Source organism: Alosa sapidissima, chromosome 1 (genome assembly GCF_018492685.1).
Source record: "Alosa sapidissima isolate fAloSap1 chromosome 1, fAloSap1.pri, whole genome shotgun sequence".
NCBI classification, from domain to species: Eukaryota; Metazoa; Chordata; class Actinopteri; order Clupeiformes; family Clupeidae; genus Alosa; species Alosa sapidissima.
In genome coordinates this window covers 31,657,241-31,677,332 of record NC_055957.1, presented here as the reverse complement: position 1 = coordinate 31,677,332, position 20,092 = coordinate 31,657,241, and the positions used below count along the sequence as shown (strand labels likewise).

At 43.1% G+C, this 20,092-nt stretch overlaps 1 protein-coding gene across 1 annotated transcript in view; it reads right to left on the bottom strand.

Annotated features, from left to right (window-relative positions):
- LOC121721017 (potassium/sodium hyperpolarization-activated cyclic nucleotide-gated channel 2-like) overlaps window positions 1–20,092 on the bottom strand; it is a 72,349-nt gene that overhangs the window by 36,292 nt on the left and 15,965 nt on the right. The window contains exon 3 of the mRNA XM_042107562.1: window positions 18,277–18,438. Coding sequence (XP_041963496.1) covers window positions 18,277–18,438 — 162 coding nt within the window. The remainder of the gene's footprint in view (window positions 1–18,276; window positions 18,439–20,092) is intronic.

Below are 20,092 nucleotides of genomic sequence, written 5' to 3'. Positions count from 1 at the left end.
GATGGCAGTCTGAGACACCGTCACGCCTTTCCATCTGTCTCGGTCTCACTGTGTCTCATCATCTGCATAACCCTCTGTCTCTGCCACACACCTCTCCTCCTCTTTTACTCTTCTCTCGCTCCCTCTCTCCCCCTCTCTCTATACCTCTACCTCTATCACTGTCTCTCTCACTACTCCACTCCATTATTCTCTGTCTTCTATACTCTGTTTCTCTCTTGCACACACACTCCATTTTCTCTCTTCATTTACTTGTCTCTCTTGATGTCAGTCCGTCGTGCCATCTTTCTATACAGAGATTATATGTGTGTGTGTGCAGATGCAGGCAGACGCACACAGACGCAAACACACAGACACACACACACGCACACACACAGACATGCACACCAGCCCACATACACACACGCACACACAGCTCCTAGACAGTGATAGATTGTGGAGAAGATTCAGCCCAGCAGTGCAGCTGAGTTCAGTCTGAGAAATAGCACACTTTATAGGTAGGGATGTGGAAGAAGAAGAAGAAGAAGAAGAAGAAGAGATTGGGTGAAGGGTCTGTCTCTGTAGGCACATGTGAAAACATTGAAGTGAATGAGATTGAATTATAGATGAAGTAGGAGCACTTCAGCAGCACAAAAATAGAAGCAGCTGTGTGTGTGTGTGTTTGTCTCAGGATATGTGAGTGTGTGTGTGTGTGTATGTGGGTGGGAATGTGTGTGTGTGTCTGTTTGTGTGTGTCACAGGAAGTGTGTGTGTGGGTGTGTGTGTGTGTGTGCTGTGCATTATGTGAGATTGAAACGTATCCTTACACAGCCAAGTTCAGTGATGTCACACTTGTTCACACGCACACACACACACACACACACCCTGAGATACACACATACACACACACACACACATTTCCTTCAGTTGGCATAAAGAGCTAAATGTGGCAGCTCCCTCTCAGTCACACACACAAACACACACAGTTTTTGTATTCTCAATTCGGCATGATGGCTGAAGAGAAAATCCTGGACTTCAGCAGAGTGACAGTAAAGAGCTGCAAAAATAACAGCTTCAGAGAAACAGAATACGAGAGGAGGAGAGAGGATAGAGGAGGATGCAGAGAAAGAGGGAGAGAGAACGAGGGAAGATAATTATTTTTCTCTATTTTTTCTCTTACTCCGTCTTTTAAGTTTACGTGCAGGTAATAAATAATGATTGCAAGAATGTGATTGTGTGTGTGTGTGTGTGTGTGTGCGTGTGTGTGCGTGTGTGCATGCATGCCTGCAAAGGTAAGCTTAATGAGGATACTCCTCTCTCCTGATGTGACACAGCTGTTCTACCTCCTCATGGTTGTACCATGAATATGACCCTGCTAACTTCTCCTCCATCCCATAATTACTTTCACACTGTCATCAGGGTTGCCGTGTGAATGATGATCTCACATTCTGCAGTTACAAGGAGAGACCTAAATAAAAAGCAAAGTTAAAAAAGAGCCAAACCAGATTCACACCAGATGGAACTGGATCCAAAGCAGATCTGGTCAGAACCAGAGAGAAGGGGAGAGAGAATGAGAGAAGGGGAGAGAGAATGAGTTAGAGCAGGGGTCCCCAACCTTTTATGTACCATGGACCGGTTTGATTCCTATTTTTTTTTTCACGGACCGGCGGGGGCAGGGGGGGGGGGGGGATGAGTTAGAGAGAATGAGTTAGAGAGAGGGAATGAGAGAGAAAGAGAGGAAATGAGTTAGAGAGAGGGAATGAGAGAGAAAGAGAGGAAATGAGTTAGAAAGAGGGAATAGGAGAACGAGAGAGGGAATGAGAGAAGGAGAGAGGGAATTAAATAGAATGGGAGAGGGAATAAGAGAACGAGAGAGGGAATAAGAGAACGAGAGAGGGAATGAGAAAAGGAGAGAGGGAATGAAATAGAAGGGGGAAGGAATGAGAGGGAATGAGAGAGGGAATGAAATAGAAGGAGAGAGGGAGGAGCTTTCATGTCCTCTTCAGTAGTGCTCTTTGACTTCAGGTTAACACACTGCACCGCCCACAGAGGACAGTTTGCAAATGCACACTAGGGGACGAGAGCTTTGAGCTCTTTCAAACAGCTTCAGACCTGTTTGTGTTTGTGTGTGTGTGTGTGTGTCTGTTTGTATGGTTGGTACTTGGTAGTGTGAATGTATCGATGGTGGAGAGCCTATATCTACAGAATGTTGGGTCTGTGTGTGTGTGTGCTTTTCCCCTCCCTAGTTCTCTCTCTAACTCCTGTTCTATGTTCCTTCTCTCTAGTTCTCTCTCTAACTCCTGTTCTATGTTCCTTCTCTCTCTAGTTCTCTCTCTATTCTATGTTCCTTCTCTCTCTAGTTCTCTCTCTAACTCCTGTTCTATGTTCCTCCTCAATTCAAATTGAGGGGGGGGGGGGGGTGAGCAGGTGCTTTTAGATGATGTATTGGGATTTTTATGCGTGAATGTATTTATGTTTGTGTTATGATGTTTGGCTTTGTATGAGGTGTGTCATGATTTCATGGGTTGAGAAATTATCCAATAATTTGCTGTTGAACCTCGCTCTCTCTCTCACCAACCCTTACCCCTACATATCTCCACCTCAGATCTCTCTCTCTCTTCTGACCTTTCTTTTTTCACACCTCCCTCTTTTATCTCTGGGGGGTGACCTTGATCGCACAGGTGGAGACACAGAGAGGGAGAGAGAGAGGGAGAAAGAGAGTGAGAGGGTGAGAGAGAGAGAGTGAGAGGGTGAGAAAGAGAGGGTGTGAGAGAGAGCTAGAGAGACAGAAAGGGTGAGAGATAAAAAGAGAAACGGAGAGAAGGCTGTGGGAGCTTGCTGTTCATTTGTGTTTTTTTATTGTCTGCATTATGCAGTTGTCTTTTCATATGATCCTATCAAGAGACTACATATAGCCATATGTGGTATGACAGTTGGGTTGTGCATGGCCCCTGTTAACTAAACAAATGAACACACACACACACACACACACACACACACACACACACACACACACACACACACACACACACACACACACACACACATACACACACACACACACAAAATCAGAGTTCTGGGTACTTGTAGTCCTTGTGTGTACTGCTTTGGAAATGGTAATTTATCACGCCAATAAATGACTCTGAATTGAATTGAAAACTGAGTGGTGGGCTGCAGCAGATGAGCTTGTTCACACGATCATGTGTTAAAACCCTGCAGCCAGCGTCACACAAACACACACACACACATACCATTAAAACAGCACCACCTGAGTATCGACCAGAGCATCACCAACACTCATGGTCAATACTGTTTGTGAGCCCATTAATAAGTTCCTCCTTCTCCCCCATGCACACATACACACACACAAACAAACACTCTCACACACACACACACACTTACTTGCTCGCTCACACACTTACTCACAGCCTGTCATAACACACAGCCAGCCACTGACAGGGTGTGTGTGTGTGTGTGTTCGTCGGGGGGGGGGGTTATTAACGGGCTCAAAAACAGTTTTTCTTCACTGAGCTCTTATCCCAGTACACTTACATAAGCACACACTAGAGAGAGACAGAGACAGAGAGAGAGAGAGAGAGAGAGAGAGAGAGAGAGAGAGAGAGAGAGAGAGAGAGAAAGAGAAAGACAGAAAGAGCAAAAGAGAGACTTCTTATAGGAACATCACATATTACCGACCGTCACGTATGTCCAACCTCTTACGGGTATCTGTCATTTAATATTCATTTCTATACAAACCAAAGAGAAAGAGAGGAAGATAGAGAGAGCCAGGCCAGGAAAACTATGTATCTGATTTGGCGTTAGTGGCCAACACTATCAGACGAGAGCAATCAAGTGCAGAGAATCATGAGAGGAACCAAACAGCGATATGTCATCCTGGGGCTCGTTTCTAGAAAGTGTCGTTTGCTAACTTGCGTCGCGACCTTGGTAGTTCACTCCATCGTTCTTGGTAGAGATGCACCGATATGGAATTTTAGGGCCGATAACGATAACCGATATTTATTGATTTGTTGTGGCCGATACCGATACGATAACCGATAATATTACTCTTGAAAAAAAATTGTGAAAAGTGATTTGGGGAAAGCATTTAATAAGCATAATTTTATTGCAGTAATTTTACCTACCACCAAATGATGGACAGAACTCATAATAGTCCTCAATAGTACGGCAGTCAACAACATAACAGTAGCCTAGCCCTACAGTATGTGTGGCTCCTTTAAGTGAACCTGACGTCAGTGAGTGGCTAGAGAGTTTGAATCGTTTTCATTTAGGACTAAACGCTCATAAACGGCTCAGCTTGGAATAAGCTACAGTATAGCGACCAAATCAGAGTTTGTGAGGGAAACTTAGGTTTAGTTTCAACTGCGGGTAACTGAATAAAGCTGCAACTCCTCAGACTGTATCTTATGTCCGTCTACTCTGTTGCGCACAACCTGCTGCAGCAGAAATGAAAGGAGTTAGCCCCGAAGGTTTTAATAACTTATTATGATGACCTGTCTGGAACTGAAGCACGAATTGTTAGCATATTTCTAGGTAATAATACAAAACCCAAGCTAAAGTAATGCAAATATAATACTAAAACACAACTTAGAACTAGGCCTACTTATGTAGCCTACTCGTCCCACTAACGAGTTTGTTTATTTGTTTCCACAACCAGTGCGGTAAAGTGCAAACACACCAGCACAAGACGGCAGAGCTCTGCTCTGTTAAGGTTAAATGATCATTCACGAGAGGATTTTGAGATGCACAGATTCCCAAATGAACGCATATGCACAGATTTTGTTAGAGTGGTGAAATACATTCACACCGCTGACATTATATTAAGGAAAAAGTATAGCCAACCAAGCTCAAGTAGCTCAGTGTAGCCAGACGGACCTTACGTAGGCCTAAATTAGGACTTTAAAAAATATCGGCGCAAATTATCGGCCAGAATTCTGTTATCCGACCGATAATAATATTTTCATTTTTCCACTTATCGGCTAATAAAATATTGGCCGCCGATATATCGTGCATCCCTAGTTCTTGGATTTGGTGTTTCTAGAAAGGGTAGTTCGAACTCTCAATCGCAAAGTTTGGTCGTTTGAATTACTGCCCTATAGGCAGTCGCACTTGTGTCGTTCCTTGGTAGTTCCTGTTGGTGACCGGAGCGCCTAACCAAAAATCACAACCACCTAACCAAAAATTACTTAGTGGATGTTTATCTCGTGACTCAATGATTGATCTATCCTGTAGCCTTTTTTGATTAAGAGACTGACTCCCCTTTTGGCTCATTCTTGCTATTTTATGTTAATTCGAGTATTGCCTTGCTTTTTGATAAGCTAGTATTATAATCTTCACAGACTCTTAAAATCAGCACAGTGATAAATGGTGTAGTGGCTAAAGCAGGTGACTTGTTATACCAGCGTTGTAGGTTCGATTTTCTTATGATGTAAAGATTTGCTTCTCGCTACCTGCAGGTGAACTAGTGTGACACGTAGATTCAATTGTTTTTGACTGATGTCTTGTACCTATGGTCTCTCGATGTAGAGTACCTATATACATAAATATATATGGTCAAAACCTATTGTTGTGTCTCGTAGGCCTACTCTTACTCAGAGGTGAAAATAAGAGATAGAATGCGAACTCCGGCCGAGTGCGTAGTGCACTGACGCGCTGCCGTTAAGCCACGAGACAATTAACATTTGCGATACCCAGACATTCGTACAGGCTGTATATTTTTTCCAACATAGATATTTAACACAGATAATGGCACATATTGGTCGGCTTCAGTAAACATTTTTATATACTTGCACAGGGTATCTGCACATTTTCTAAGTCCAAATTTAACGACTTTTAAGACATTTTTAATACATCTAAATGTAAAAAGACAATAATTGTGTGTGAATTACCTTCACAGATATAAATGCCCAATTTTAGGTTCTGGGGTGCTTCTTTTGAAGCTGGCTGTACATATCTGGTTGGCTACTTGTCAAACATGTGTACTGGACTGGATTCCCTTCAATATGTTTTTCAAAGGTAGACTAAGCTATTTAATTATTTTAATAGGCCTACTTCATATAATTTACTATGTGTACTATTATTATTATTATATGTATCTATTGTCCCATATGCAGCACAGCAAGTTGATCCACTACTTCAAATTTTGCACACCAGTTGTATTTAAACCAACCAAAGCTGGACTGAAACATTGTAAAGCCATTGACTTGTTTCAAAAAAATGTATGGGAAAAGTGAAACCACCCCATTAATTAAAGGAGAATTCCGGTGTGATATTGACCTAAAGTGTATTGAAACATGATACAGAGTGTGAATGTATGTCTCATAGCCCATCTCGGCTTGTCCCCTGCACTCCAAAATCTGGCGCTAGATAGCCGATGCTACCAACAGCTTTTTCAATAGTGGTGCTTCGGCATCGGGCTAGCCATGCAAATAAATCACTGTTTTACACCCATTTACGAGGCTCAATGTATCTCCACACTTCATTGGTAGACTTCCGAGGGCCCTGACATTTAAAACGAGACATTGAGAACTTTGAAAAAGCACTGGTAGTTTACTTATAAGACGATTTATACAGACAGTATCTTCACGAAGTTTAGCGTTTGCAGCCATCTTGAATTTAGTCACGATAAGTCGAGCAACGAGTAAGAATGAACAGGTATGATAAGGGATCAGATTCCAAAAATAATTCAGTGGAAATGCATGGATTCCAGTTGCTGCTACTGGAAGAAACTGGAATCCATGCATTTCCACTGAATTATTTTTGGAATCTGATCCCTTATCATACCTGTTCATTCTTACTCATTGCTCGACTTATCATGACTAAATTCAAGACATACGTTCACACTCGGTATCATGTTTCAATACACTTTAGGTCAATATCACACCGGAATTCTCCTTTAAAAAGACAGGTCCTCCTCTCATGTTCCTGCTGAAAAACTGCTGGTTTCATCTCAAGCACAAACGTATTTTGCGGTTTTTTTTATGTAGCCAACATTTTATGTAGTTGCCGACAAAAAAATGTGGTTATATTTCACAACTTTTGCGAAGTAGGCTACTGGAAAAGGCTGGCAAGCAAGCTGCAGACAGATATTAGACAGATATTTACTTAGGCCAGCCACACACAGAGATGCAAACAGATCCACTTCACGAGTATTTCCTCCTGATTGCGAAAACGTTTGTTTTTTTTCCTGTCGGTCCGTGGTTCATAAATTGCGCAGCTAACAGAAGCACCGGTCCGCGCACAATTTGACCAGGAGTCTTCGTGTCCATATTTTGTGAAACGATGCTGCATCCGAGCAAATAAGATTCTAAGCCCAATGCAACTCCAAAAAGGAGGACACATGAGTGTACGGCTTGAGGCTGCGCCGGACAGGGCTTTTAAAATCCGTATGTCCGGCCTGTATGGCCACACCAGAGCCATAGAAAAAGAGAGTTGCGACACTCTTTGAAGTCGCCGCCACGCGGTCACGTGGTTCAGTTTCCAAAGTTTGAACAACAATTGTGTGTGAACTACACAAAAGACACAATGTGGAAGGGATGGGTAGCTCTCCATATACTCCGTACAACTATAAGAGGGACATGGTAAGGAGGATGCAGCAGATTTGGTTGGAGTCAGGAGTGTTATGGGAGGTGTGGAAGCTGCTGGATCAACACACCTCCCTTTGTGTAAGGGCCCCATCTTGTGTAGGCTTGGGTATCGAATATCGAGTATTGGTTGGAACCGGGACTATCTTTGCGATTTTCCCAGAACCGTTTAAAAGTTTAAATTTCGATTCCTAGTTTCGATTCCCAGTCCGCCGACAGGAAGAAGAAACGGCTGAACACCAACGAAGAAGCGCATAGTTCATAGAATTAAAATTCATGGAGAATGTTATACTATTTCATTCAGAAAGCAGGGTTCCCGCGGATCCTTAAAAAGTCTTAAATACAACTGAATTTTCGAAAGAGAGGTATTAAATGTGCGTATGGGACCGCCAGCGAGTGCAAGAGAGTTGTGATGTCTCCATCCAGTTTCGTGTATTTAAAACGCAATTGTATAAGTGACTAGGCTATTAGGCTACGGGAGGAAGTGTAGTGGTTGCAGAGTGAAGATGTTTTTCACGGGTTTGGTTAAAGGTGTGAAAACGGTAATAATACAGTAGGCCTATGTACAAAATAATATGCCTGACGTTTTCGTGGTGTAGCTGAGGCCTGAGAGATAGACAGGTAGCCTACGTGGAATGAGGGAGCCTATGGTAGAATGAGCGGGAGAAAGAGTTGGTAAGCCAGTTAGCGATAGGTTGGCCATATGTTCGAATTTAGGCCGGACATATTGATTTTAAAAGCCCTGTCCGGCGTCTGGCGCAGCCTCAAGCCAGACGCTCATTTGTTCTCCTTTTTGGAGTTACGCTTGGCATCTAAAGTCTTTGCTCGGATGCAGCATTGTTTCACAAACTATGGACGCGAAGACTGCTGGTCAAATTATGTGCAGTGCTTCGCAATCAGGAGGAAATACTGTATATGTTAAGTTGATCTGTTAACATCTTTCCAGCGTGTGTTGTTGGCCTAGCCTAGGGAAGAAAATATCTGTCTAAGTTATAATAGCCTACCTGTAATATCTACCAGCAGCTTGCTTGCTAGCGTTTCCCAGTAGGCTAGGCCTACTTCGCAAAAGTTGTGAAATATAACCGCATATTTTTTGAATGTCGGCGACTGCTACATAAAAAAAAAATACGTGCGTTCATAATACGTGCGTGCTTGAGATGAAACCAGCAGTTTTCAGCAGGATCATGTGAGGAGGACCTGTCTCTTAATTAATTTAAAACAAGTCAATGGTTTTACAATGTTTTTAGTCAAGCTTTGGTTGGTTTAGATACAACTGGTATGCACAATGTAAAGTAGTGGATTAACTTTAATTTGCTGTGCTGCATATTGGACAATAGATGCACATAGTAAATTATATAAAGTAGGCTTATTAAAATATGTAAATAGCTTAGTCTAACTTTTAAAAAAATATTGAAGGGAATCCAGTCCAGTGCACATGTCTTTGGCAAGTAGCCCTAGGCTACTACAGACACAGGTGAAGAACAGTCAGCCTCAGCAGTAAGCAAAACCAAATATATACAGCCAGCTTCAAAAGCAAGAAGCCCAGACCATAAAATTGGGCATTTATAGCTGTGAAGGTAATTCACACACAATTATTTTTCTTTCGCCAAAATATATTTGGTAACTTCTGTAGACATCCAAAATGGGGTGGGGGTTAAAATTAGTAGGGGAAAAAAACTATTGCATAAACAGTCATATATATCTTTTTGTCGTGGTATAGTCTAAATTTTCATTTAGATGTCTTGAAAAGGTCTTAAAAAGTATTTAAATTTGCACTTGGAAAATGTGCAGATACCCTGAGAAAGACCGTTGGATATCCTAAACTTTTTTTGACCCAGCCTTTAAAAAAAATCGGAATCGAGAATTGTTAGGAACTGGAATCAAAATAAGAAATCGGAATTGGAATCGGAATCGTTCAAATTTAAACGATACCCAACCCTAATCTTGTGGACCTCAAACATAAAAAAAAATGATCTTATCTGACCATTCCAGTCATATATCGCACACCATTCTTGTCCTCTGCATCCTTGGTCCTGGATAAGCAGAACAGGCACAGTCGAGAATGGAGGGAGAGAACAGAGCAGGTACCACTCAGTGTATACTTGGGACAACACATTAAGTAATTAGCAGAAACCTAAAAGAGGCCATCTCCAGCAAGAGGCCAACAAGAGTTTTACATAGCCTATACAAAGCCAACCATTTGCAAGGCTGGTTGGGGGTGCCACAAGTCCACACAAAAACTATAACAATAACAACATGAAGAATGATTTTGTTGGGGATCACTTTCAGAGTGACTCAACCTGACTACACTTTTCAGTTATCCAAAAAAAGACAAAGATCACTGACCCAATGAAAGGCAATGCCCTCGTCACGTCATCTCTTCCATGCAAACTTCGCTATGTATTTGACAAATTACTTGGCAGACAAAGCAATCGAAATTATTACACCAAGAACACCAACACGAAATGTAAAATTACTGAAAACTAAATGAACTGAAACCTGAAATCGATCATCAGTTGGAGCAAAAACTCCTACTGTAGGCTACACTGTCCCACGACCACGCTCGTGCCACACTAGCCTACCGCTTGTGCCACTGTCCCATTTGGAACAGTGATAGTGGTACAAGACTGGGTTGGCAAGGGACACGAGAGCCACGCACCAGTAACAACAACAATAACTTATAATAGTCTAGGTTTTGCTCCTACGGCTTCCCCTGAAATTCACACCTGAAATCCCCTCGTTCACGAGTCGTGGACACTAGCCTACTTCATGTCATGTTCAGCCCACGGTTCAGTTCACGCCATAGAACTCGCCATCTAGCAAGCTAATCTATATCAGGTTTAAAGACAATAATCACATTCATTTGCTTTTCGCCTGAAAAGCGTTAATCACAAACCCATGAGTTACCATGCTGAATGAAATGTATTTTATCAAGATAAAGTTTGTGTTCCCCCTCATAGCATAACGTTAACACAATGTATGTGAATGAGCTGACTAGCTAACGTAAGCTAACACAATCAAGTTTGAAAAATATAGCATTATAAAAACCTGTTGACAACCAACCTATCATCTAAAGTTACCCTACTACAATAGGCTAACCAAATGTGTTTTGTCTGAAATTCATTATTGACATAGGAACATTATCTTTAAGCTAGCCTCTCTCCACATCAAGGTTTGCAGGCTAACTTTTAGCTTTGAAATTTCGATCAACATTTAAGCTATAAATATCAGTTAAACAAGCAGCACATAAACCTCAAAGAACAATACCAGTATCTACTAGTACAGTTGGTATAGAAAATGCATATGCCAATTAAAAAAACGTCGTACCTTCGTCTACATATACTGACAATATCGGGCAGAAAGCAATGGAAGTGAATGGGGCTAAAGCATAGACAGTAAAAGATATGGACAGAGTCATCACGTAGACGTCAATCGAGGCGGGTGAAGCAAATTTCAACCGTTTCCTGTTGGTCGACGAGGCTTTCTGCGCAGGCTCAGGGGACGTAAATGTAACGTAGGCACGTAGTCTGACTCGTGTAACTCTTGTGATAGCTGCACCGGGAGATTGAGTATGTAGCCACTTACTTCGTTACCACCATGTCTACATTACTGTTCTAAATGTCCTAGTTGTTCGTAGATAAATGTGATTTCATATAAATAGCACTTGCCACATTCATAGCCTAGGCTACTGTCAATCCATCAAAACTTCGCAGAAATGTGCTCCGATGCTTTCGTTCTTATCCAGAGAATACGGTTATTTTGCTCCTGTGCGACGCTTTCACCCGCTCTGGTTGTATGCTCATTACGTCACTTTAGCAGTGATTTCGGAAAAAAGTTTATTACTCAGCCGTTAAGTCAGTTACGAGGTTATGACGCCAATTACACAATGTTGTATTACTCCGAAAATAGAAAAAGTTCATATAAAGGCTTAAAACGCTTCAGCTGTAACGTTATTTAATGTCAAAGTGGCGCCAAAATTGAATGGGCTTCAATGGGATGGCTAGGTGAACTGGTCTACTATTTAGCCTCAGATCAGCCATAGTGTCTACGCTCTCCGAACGTTGGCCTGCCCCCTTGGGGCTAAAGCCGTGAATGTCAAAGTTAGGAACTTTTGAGCTCAACATAGCACGAAGTAGCCTGGAAAAAGCGCCGCCATTGTTTCCTATGGAAGTCTATGGGAGTGTCGCCACTCTGTTTTTCTACCGCTCAGGGGGTCGTTTCTAGAAAGCATCGTTTGCTAACTTGCGTCGCAACCTTGGTAGTTCGCTCCATCGTTCTTGGATTTGGTGTTTCTAGAAAGGGTAGTTCGAACTCTCAATTGCAAACAAGGACGCAAAGTTTGGTCGTTTGAACTACTGCCCCTAGGCAGTCGCACTTGTGTCTTTCCTTGGTAGTTCCTGTTGGTGTCCGGAGCGCCTAACCAAAAATCACAACCACCTAACCAGAGCCCGTCTACGGAGAGCCTTGCCACTCCGTATTAAGTCCCATTGTACCGAATTTTGGATGCAGTTCCACCAGAGTTCCACTGGGGGCGATCGCCATGAGTGCAGAATGAATGGGAGTCAATGGAGCTAGACGGCTAAATTTGTCTCTTTCACCTGATTGTCGTTGACAAATCTCAGATTTGATTGTAGTTTGTATAACTTCAACATGGGTTATACTGTAGGTCAAAAGTTGAATGAACGAGTACTTATGTCCTTTTGATTTCTTACAGATTGGGTCGTTGCACATAACACGCTAGCATTGTGCTAATAAATGACATCATTGACACATTTGAAAGGTTTTTTAGAACAATTAAGTGACTTTAAAAAATATAATACTCAACCAAGTGTATTTTCTTTGCCTCCCCTTTCGAATACAATACTCAAATTACTTGAAAAAAAATTATATCCCGAGAAAAGTGGATTTTGAGGGGTACAGCTCCATAGACCTCCATGCATTCTGCACTCGTGGACGAGCACCCTCATGTGGAACCACAGAAGGAACTGCAACCAGTTCAGAAACAGGAAGTTTTCCGAGAGTGGCAGTTCTCCCCTTATTAGACATTCTCTGCGCCTAACCAAAATTTGCGAAGTGGATGTTTATCTCGTGACTCAATGATTGATCTATCCTGTAGCTTAATTTTGATTAAGACACTGACTCCCCTACTTGGCTCATTCTTGCTATTTATGTTAATTTAAGTATTGCCTTGCTTTTAGTATTATAATCTTCACATACCCTGCATCAGCAGTGACAAATGGTGTAGTGGCTAAAGCAGATGACTTATTATAACAACGTTGTAGGTTCGATTTTCTGATGTGAGATTGTCCTCTTGCTTCTCGCTACCTGCAGGTGAACTAGTGTGACACGTAGATTCAATTGTTTTTGACTGATGTATTGTACCTATGGTCTCTCGATGTAGAGTAATTATATACATAAATATGTATGGTCAAAACCTATTGTCTCGTAGGCTTACTCTTACTCAGAGATGAAAAGAAGAGATAGGATGCGAACTCAGGCCGAGCGCGCAGTGCACCGACGCGCTGCCGTTAAGCCACGGGACAGTTGATAAACTATGGGATACCCAGACATTTGTCCAGGCTATATATTTTTTCCAACATAGATATTTAACACAAATAATGACTCATATTGGTCTGCTTAAGTTAACTGTTTTATATGCTTGCAATAGGTTTAGGTTTTGGCTGATGGCAATAACAATGGCAGCATTACTCACTCGGTTTAGATTAGAAAAATGTCGACATAGGCCGTGACAGAACATTTCTAGGGGGTGGGGTATTAAACGTTGCCACTGTTTCCACCAATGATATGTATCGCTGCATCATCAACAACGTTGTTGGAGTATATATAGTTTCCACTGGATTTTTTGATTGTCGGTGGTGCCGTTTAAGTACACCGACAATCAAAAAATCCAGTGGAAACTAGATGGCAGAAGTGTGTAGGCCAATCTGCCCACCAGCTTTTTCTACTTTGCTACCTACAGATGTTTTACCGGTATGATATTTCGAAACGCCATGTTATTTCCCATAGACAATCGACGCCCGGAAGTTGGATGGATATGGAAGTTACGGAGGCGGGACTTATTCTCGAGAGGTCTACTACGATGTTCGAACGTCGGAGGTAGCGAATTGCGACACAGGTATGATGCTTTCTGGAAACAGGTGTAACGTTGTTTGGTCGCAAGTTGCGTCGTACCATGGTTGTTGAGCAACGTAGTTGCTAACTTTTCTAGAAACGACCCCCTGGCACACTATCGCTAACTTTCTCCCTCTCACTCTACTGCTCACGGCTACCTGATTATCTCTCAGGCCTCGGCTACACCATGAAACGTCAGGCATATTTTTACATATTCTAACCGTTTTCACACCTTTAATTAAACCCGTGAAAAAACATCTTCACTCTGCAACCACTACACTTCCTCCAGTAGCCTTAAACGTTCCACATACTCAACGCACCCGACCGGTAGCGCGACAATGTGACGTCACAGAAGCGCCGTAACCATTTATACTCGCGTGTCGTGGTCACGACACTAGTTGCAATATTCTCCTGAACAGAGGTGTTGCTGTTGTGAAAAGATTAACGCTAACTACAGACTTTGGTTGCTACTATTCACAACTACCACCATCATTATCATCTAGTTTCCAAGGTGTGCGCACAGGTAGATAGATAGATGGATATAGATAGATACTTTAGTCATCCCGAGGGAAATTTTAATAATTTAAACAGTTTAGTTAGCTGGCTAGCTAGCTAGCAGCTGGCTGAGTTTTTGTAATTTCCTGAAGTGGAAAGAGATTTTGTTCAGGTACGATGCTTTCTGGAAACAGGTGTAACAATGTCGTTGTTTGGTCGCAAGTTGCGTCGTACCATGGTGGTTGAGCAACGTCGTTGCTAATTTTTCTAGAAACGACCCCCAGGACTGGAAGTCTGCATCAAGAGCACATTAGCCAGATCAGGGCCAGCGCTAGACTGTTTCTGCAAGAGTGTGAATAGAGTGTGTGTGTGTGTGTGTGTGTGTGTGTGTGTGTGTGTGGACCAGGGGAAATGTGTGTGGACAGGAGGAGATTTAGTCCGGCTCCAACTCAGCTCCACCTGTCAGCCAAGGCAGGCAGCAACTCAGCCAGACACCTTCTGATTAAAAATACACACACACACACACTCAGACTCAGACTGAGACTGAGACACAAACATAGACTGAGGCCCCTATCAAGCCTTGATATTTGTCCGTTTCCCGGTTTTGTTTGTGCATTGGTCACCTAAAAAGTAGCCTATATAATACAACATCCACATGCAATATCTTTACAACGCCTAATTATGACAAATTCATTTGGACAACTTTATACAGCCATATAAAGGCTAAAGTTACCTAAAGCTTGACAAGCACCACAATTTTGCCTAGCCTACCTTATTGTTGCCCATCTGAAATAACTCCTAGCTTTGCTTTGTTTTCCCATTTGTTGTTTTCAAAAAACATTTTTTTATCCATGATGGCCTTGAAGTCTTGAGTTAGTGAATTGCCTTAAATCAGCTTATTATGTGCTGATAATTAGCAACCATAGATAGTAAAATAAAGCAGCAAGTAGCCTTTTCTGTAGTTGCTGCGTCCGTGCATTGTTATTCTCTCTCCTGTTCAAACAAAAGTTGTGCATGTATTAATTTGATGATAATGTGTTTACAAACTCTACTTTACAGATAATATTGTAAATGACCTACTGTCATGCAGTGAATGGGTTACTGTGCAGAGTTGGAAAGTTAGGTCAAGGTACGGGGTACCTTGACCTAAGGTACGGCCATAGTAGGCTATACCTGCAGGCGCACTTGCTTGGCCATAATGTAGCGTGTGATTCATTGCTCCTCTCATCTATACAGATGCAGTAGTTCCCATTTCTGCAAACCATACATAATTACAGGGAAAAATATTACCACACAAAAGAAATCATTATGGTGTCCATTAAGATGTGAAAAAATAGGCATAAATCTAGCGTAGGCTACACATTTCCACGCATAATGGATGTGTTGATGACATAAATTAGGAAATATTAGAGGACTTAAGGAGACGTGATGTTGAACTGCATGCTGATGGCATTTAACCCAAATGCCCCAGAATCAGCATGGGAGAGGAGAGCTTATCTGACAGAAGAGCAGCATCGTCTATAGTGGGTTAATGTTAGATTATATTGCAAAAATATCACTATGCATTTATAACCTCGTGATTCAGTGAGAGTGATTCCAAAACACGGAAAGTATGTCTTTGTGACATTTCTGTATTACATTTTGTCAAGAAGAAAAATCAATAGCAAACTGTTCCCAACTGAACAGTCCTTATAGCACCGTGAACCGCTCCTGTGCCTGGCAAATCCGCCATCATAATACCAATCCGCTATGGAGCAAGCGTGCCTGTTGTTAAAGGGGTGGTTCAGGATTTTGGACATAGGACCTCATTTCCAAGTTAGCAAGTGTGATATTGATCAGTGGAGACTTTTAGTGTGTTTTTAGTGTTTAGTGTTCCCTTTAAAGGGAATGTGAGATGACGCTCAGGGGCTCATTTCTAGAAAGCTTTGTTTGCTAACTTGCGTCGCAACCTTGGTAGTTCGCTCCATCATTCTTGGATTTGGTGTTTCTAGAAAAGGGAGTATGAACTCTCAATCGCAAACAAGGACGCAAAGTTTGGTTGTTTGAACTACTGCCCCTAACCAAAAATCACAACCGCCTAACCAAAAAATACAAAGTGGAGGTCCTGGTGTTTGCCTGTCAGACTGTATCCATGTGTGTGTGTGTGTGTAGGAGGGGGGGGGGGGTGGTTGCGGCATGTGAGTGTGTATGTGTGTGTGTATGTGTGTGTGTGTGTGTGTGTGTGTGTGTGTGTGTATGTATGTGTGTGGGGGAGGGTGTCAATCTGTGTATGTGTTTGTGTTTGTTTATGTGTGTGTTCGTGTGTGTGTGTGTGTTTGTTGGGGTGCCTGAAAGTGGGAGTATTGCTGTGTGTTTGATGGGGGATAGAGGCAGACACACAGAGAGAGAGAGGGGGGTGGGGCTCCTTTTAAACAGCGTCTGATTCCTGCTTTTTATCTGTGGTTGTGATAGGAACAAAGCAGACAGCTGTGTTGTCCCCACACATAGACACACACACAGACACAGACACACACACACACACACACACACAAGCAAAACACAGCTCCCCTCTCCCCTCTCTACCCTTTCATCTTTGGTGGCTGCTGTCTCCCTCTGCAATATGAGTTGTGCTTATCTATAAGAGAGATGAAGAGTTGAAGAGAGAAAGAGAGAGAGAGAGATGGAGAGAGAAACAGAAACTAATGGATAGAAAGATGGAGAGAGACAGGGAGAGAAAGTGAAAGAGAGAGGGAGAGGGAGAAAGAGAGGATCAGTGATAAGGGGGAGGAAGAAAGGAACATAATGAAAGAACAAGTAAAAGTCAGAAAAAGACAGAGAGAGAGAGAGACAGAAAGAGAGACCAAAAACTGGTAAGAGGACAAAAACTGTGTGTGCGATCCCTGTGTGTGTGTGTGTGTGTGTGTGTCTTTAAACTGAACATTAAAACTGTGTAGTGTCTGAGGATGTGTGTGGATGTGTGTGTGTGTGTGTGTGTGTGTGTGTGTGTGTGTGTGTGTACATACATAGCAACAGCAACAACAAGCATGACAGCAATCAGAGCAATTAGAGAGCAATGCCCTGATTAGCGATCTCATTGGCTGTTGGGGGTGGGAGGGGGCGGGAGGAACTCACATGCTGATTATCAATGAGGCTAATGACAGAGCATTCAATGGCAACAATTACACCAACACCAGGAGCCAGCACGGACAACTGTTCGTGTGTGTGTGTGTGTGTGGGGGGGGGGGGGGGGGGGTATGTATGTGTGTCTGTGTGTCTGCTGTGAGTCATCTATGTCCCCACTTATACATGATCCTCAGGAGCTTCGCTCCCAGACCCATTAACTCACCGAATACATTAACTGTCATGGGAGTTTAACTGCATGTGTTAAACAGTCAGACACACACACACACACACACACACACACACTCACAGACACACTCACACACACACTCACACAGGAAGATAAGCAAGAGAGAGAGAGAGGGTGAGAGAGATGTTTTTTAATGTTTGTAAACTGTGTTTCCCCTCTAAAATCATGTTCATTGAAATGGTGAGAAGTGTGTGAGGTGTGTGTATGTGTGTGTGTGTATGTGTCTGTATGTAGGTCTGTGTGTGTGTGTGTGTGTGTTTGATTGTATTATGCATCTGTTCCTCTATGGTGCATGTGTTCTTACAATCATTTATATGACTGTGTCTGTGTGTGTGTGTGTGTTTGACTGACAACTCATGAATATAAAACAAATCCTTTAATCAGAGCCCCCAGTTTAAATGACACATGAAGGCCCATGGCAGATAAGCAACACACACACACACACACACACACACACACACACAATCTAAACATATAGCAGGACAGGCCAGTGATGAAGAGACAGTGCAAAAAAGAACAGCTAAGGGGAGAGAGAAAATGATAGGACCAATCAGATCAATCTAGGCATCTGTGGGTGGGAGTGTCTCTGTGTGGGGGAATGCATGTGTGTGTGTGTGTGTGTGTGTGTGTGTGTGTGTGTACCACCATTCTGTTGAGGGAGATCCAGCAGTCGGAGGGGAAGTCCTGCAGCATGTGTGCGTGCGTGCGTGCGTGCGTGCGTACCACCATCTTGTTGAGGGAGACCCAGCAGTCGGAGGGGAAGTCCTGCAGCATCGGCACCAGGAACTGCAGGCATCCGTCCCAGTGGCAGAGCAGCAGCATCATGGCGATGAGGTTGAAGATGCGCATGACTGCACTGGCCAGGTCATAGGTCATGTGGAAGATCTGCCATGGCAACAGGAGCACAGACAGAGAGAGGGGGAGGGAGGGAGAGAGGGAGTGAGGGAGGGTCATTTCAGGTTATACTAGAGGATGTCATGAGGTCAGTATGAAGAAATATGTCTCTTAAAAGCACAACACACAAATCAAAATGTGATCTATGTGGTGTCTTCATTTCTCAGATGACCATATTGTCTGAGTGAAATAATCATACATATTTAATCAGTAACAATGAATTACACGCTGCTGTCCTCTGCCTCCTGCAGGTGGCGCTGCAGGCTGCCTGTCTGGACGGATGCAGATGGAGTAGCGTAGCAGTACAGACCCTACATGTAAGTAGCCTGTGCAGACGCCTCTGTCTGATGGCTAGCGAGGTCTCCCGCGGAGAGAATCACATTCATTTATTAAACACATGTTAATCATATTCAGCTCCGCCCTGGTGTCAGTTTGGTCCATGTATTGCAGAACACCTGCAAGATGTAATACAGTCCTGTCCGACTGACTTCCCATCACAGCTATGCAACACTATGCCACAAGTGACTAGCAAGCTAACAATGAAAGGCATGCAGAACTTTGTAAACAGCACCCAGAGACTTGCTGGCACTGCCAGAAGCTTGCTAACATGCTAACTTGTGTCTTTTGGTGATTGTCAGCAATGTCTAGCTGTGAAAAGTTCTCCTTTATTTGTGTTACGTGTTCCTATGTGGAACATGTGGATGCGGTTGCTCCTATGTGGAACACATAACTGCACAATGCACATCCTGGATGGCTGGTGGAAACAGCACATATGCTTCTCTGCCCTTCAAATGACCTTATGCCATCAAAACTAATTTGAAGATGATACAAAGACTGACTGATAAAAACATACCTCAAAAAGTGGCAAACTGTTGGATAGTGTTGCTTTAAACAACTACAAAATATTAGCATATGAACTACATTACCCATCAACCCATTGCAATCCTCCACAGAGCACTACAGTGAGCCGGGAGAGTTTATTTTATGACAGATCTCCAAAGACTCTTATTTAGAGAACTGCCAAAGGCCTGGCAAACTCTGACATTTTAAAACCCTTGATGTACCCTTTCAGCAGTTCACACTCCCTCACTGACACTCCACTGAACAAAGGTCTCGGTCTCAGGCTGAAGGTCAAAAGGCAAAGGTCACAGGGATGTGTTTGCCATGGAAACAGGGGAAGGCAGGGAAGGCAGGCAAGGTCAGTGGTCATGCTCTGAGGAATCGGCTCCAGATACAGGTATGGAGATGGACTCTACTGACCGCCTCGCTGAAGCCCACTGTCTACTGACCACCTCGCTGAAGCCCACTGTCCAAACAGCAGCTGGCGTCTGACAGGACCTGGTCCTCATCTAGCCCTGATGCAGCAGGCCCCAGTCAGCCATATACTGCATTTGCATACTGTATGCATACGCAATTACGCATTCTGGGATAGGAGTCAGGAAACACATCCTGTCATCCACCCATACACACACACACACACACACACACAAACACACACACGCCCACACACACGCCCACACACACACACACCCCACACACACATTCAATTGTGCTCAAAGTGTCCACTGAATGTGGTAAGCATCTTTAGCTACAAATGACTTGCCTTCCTGCAGTGTACCTGAGAGCTTACAGCACCAAGGTCAGC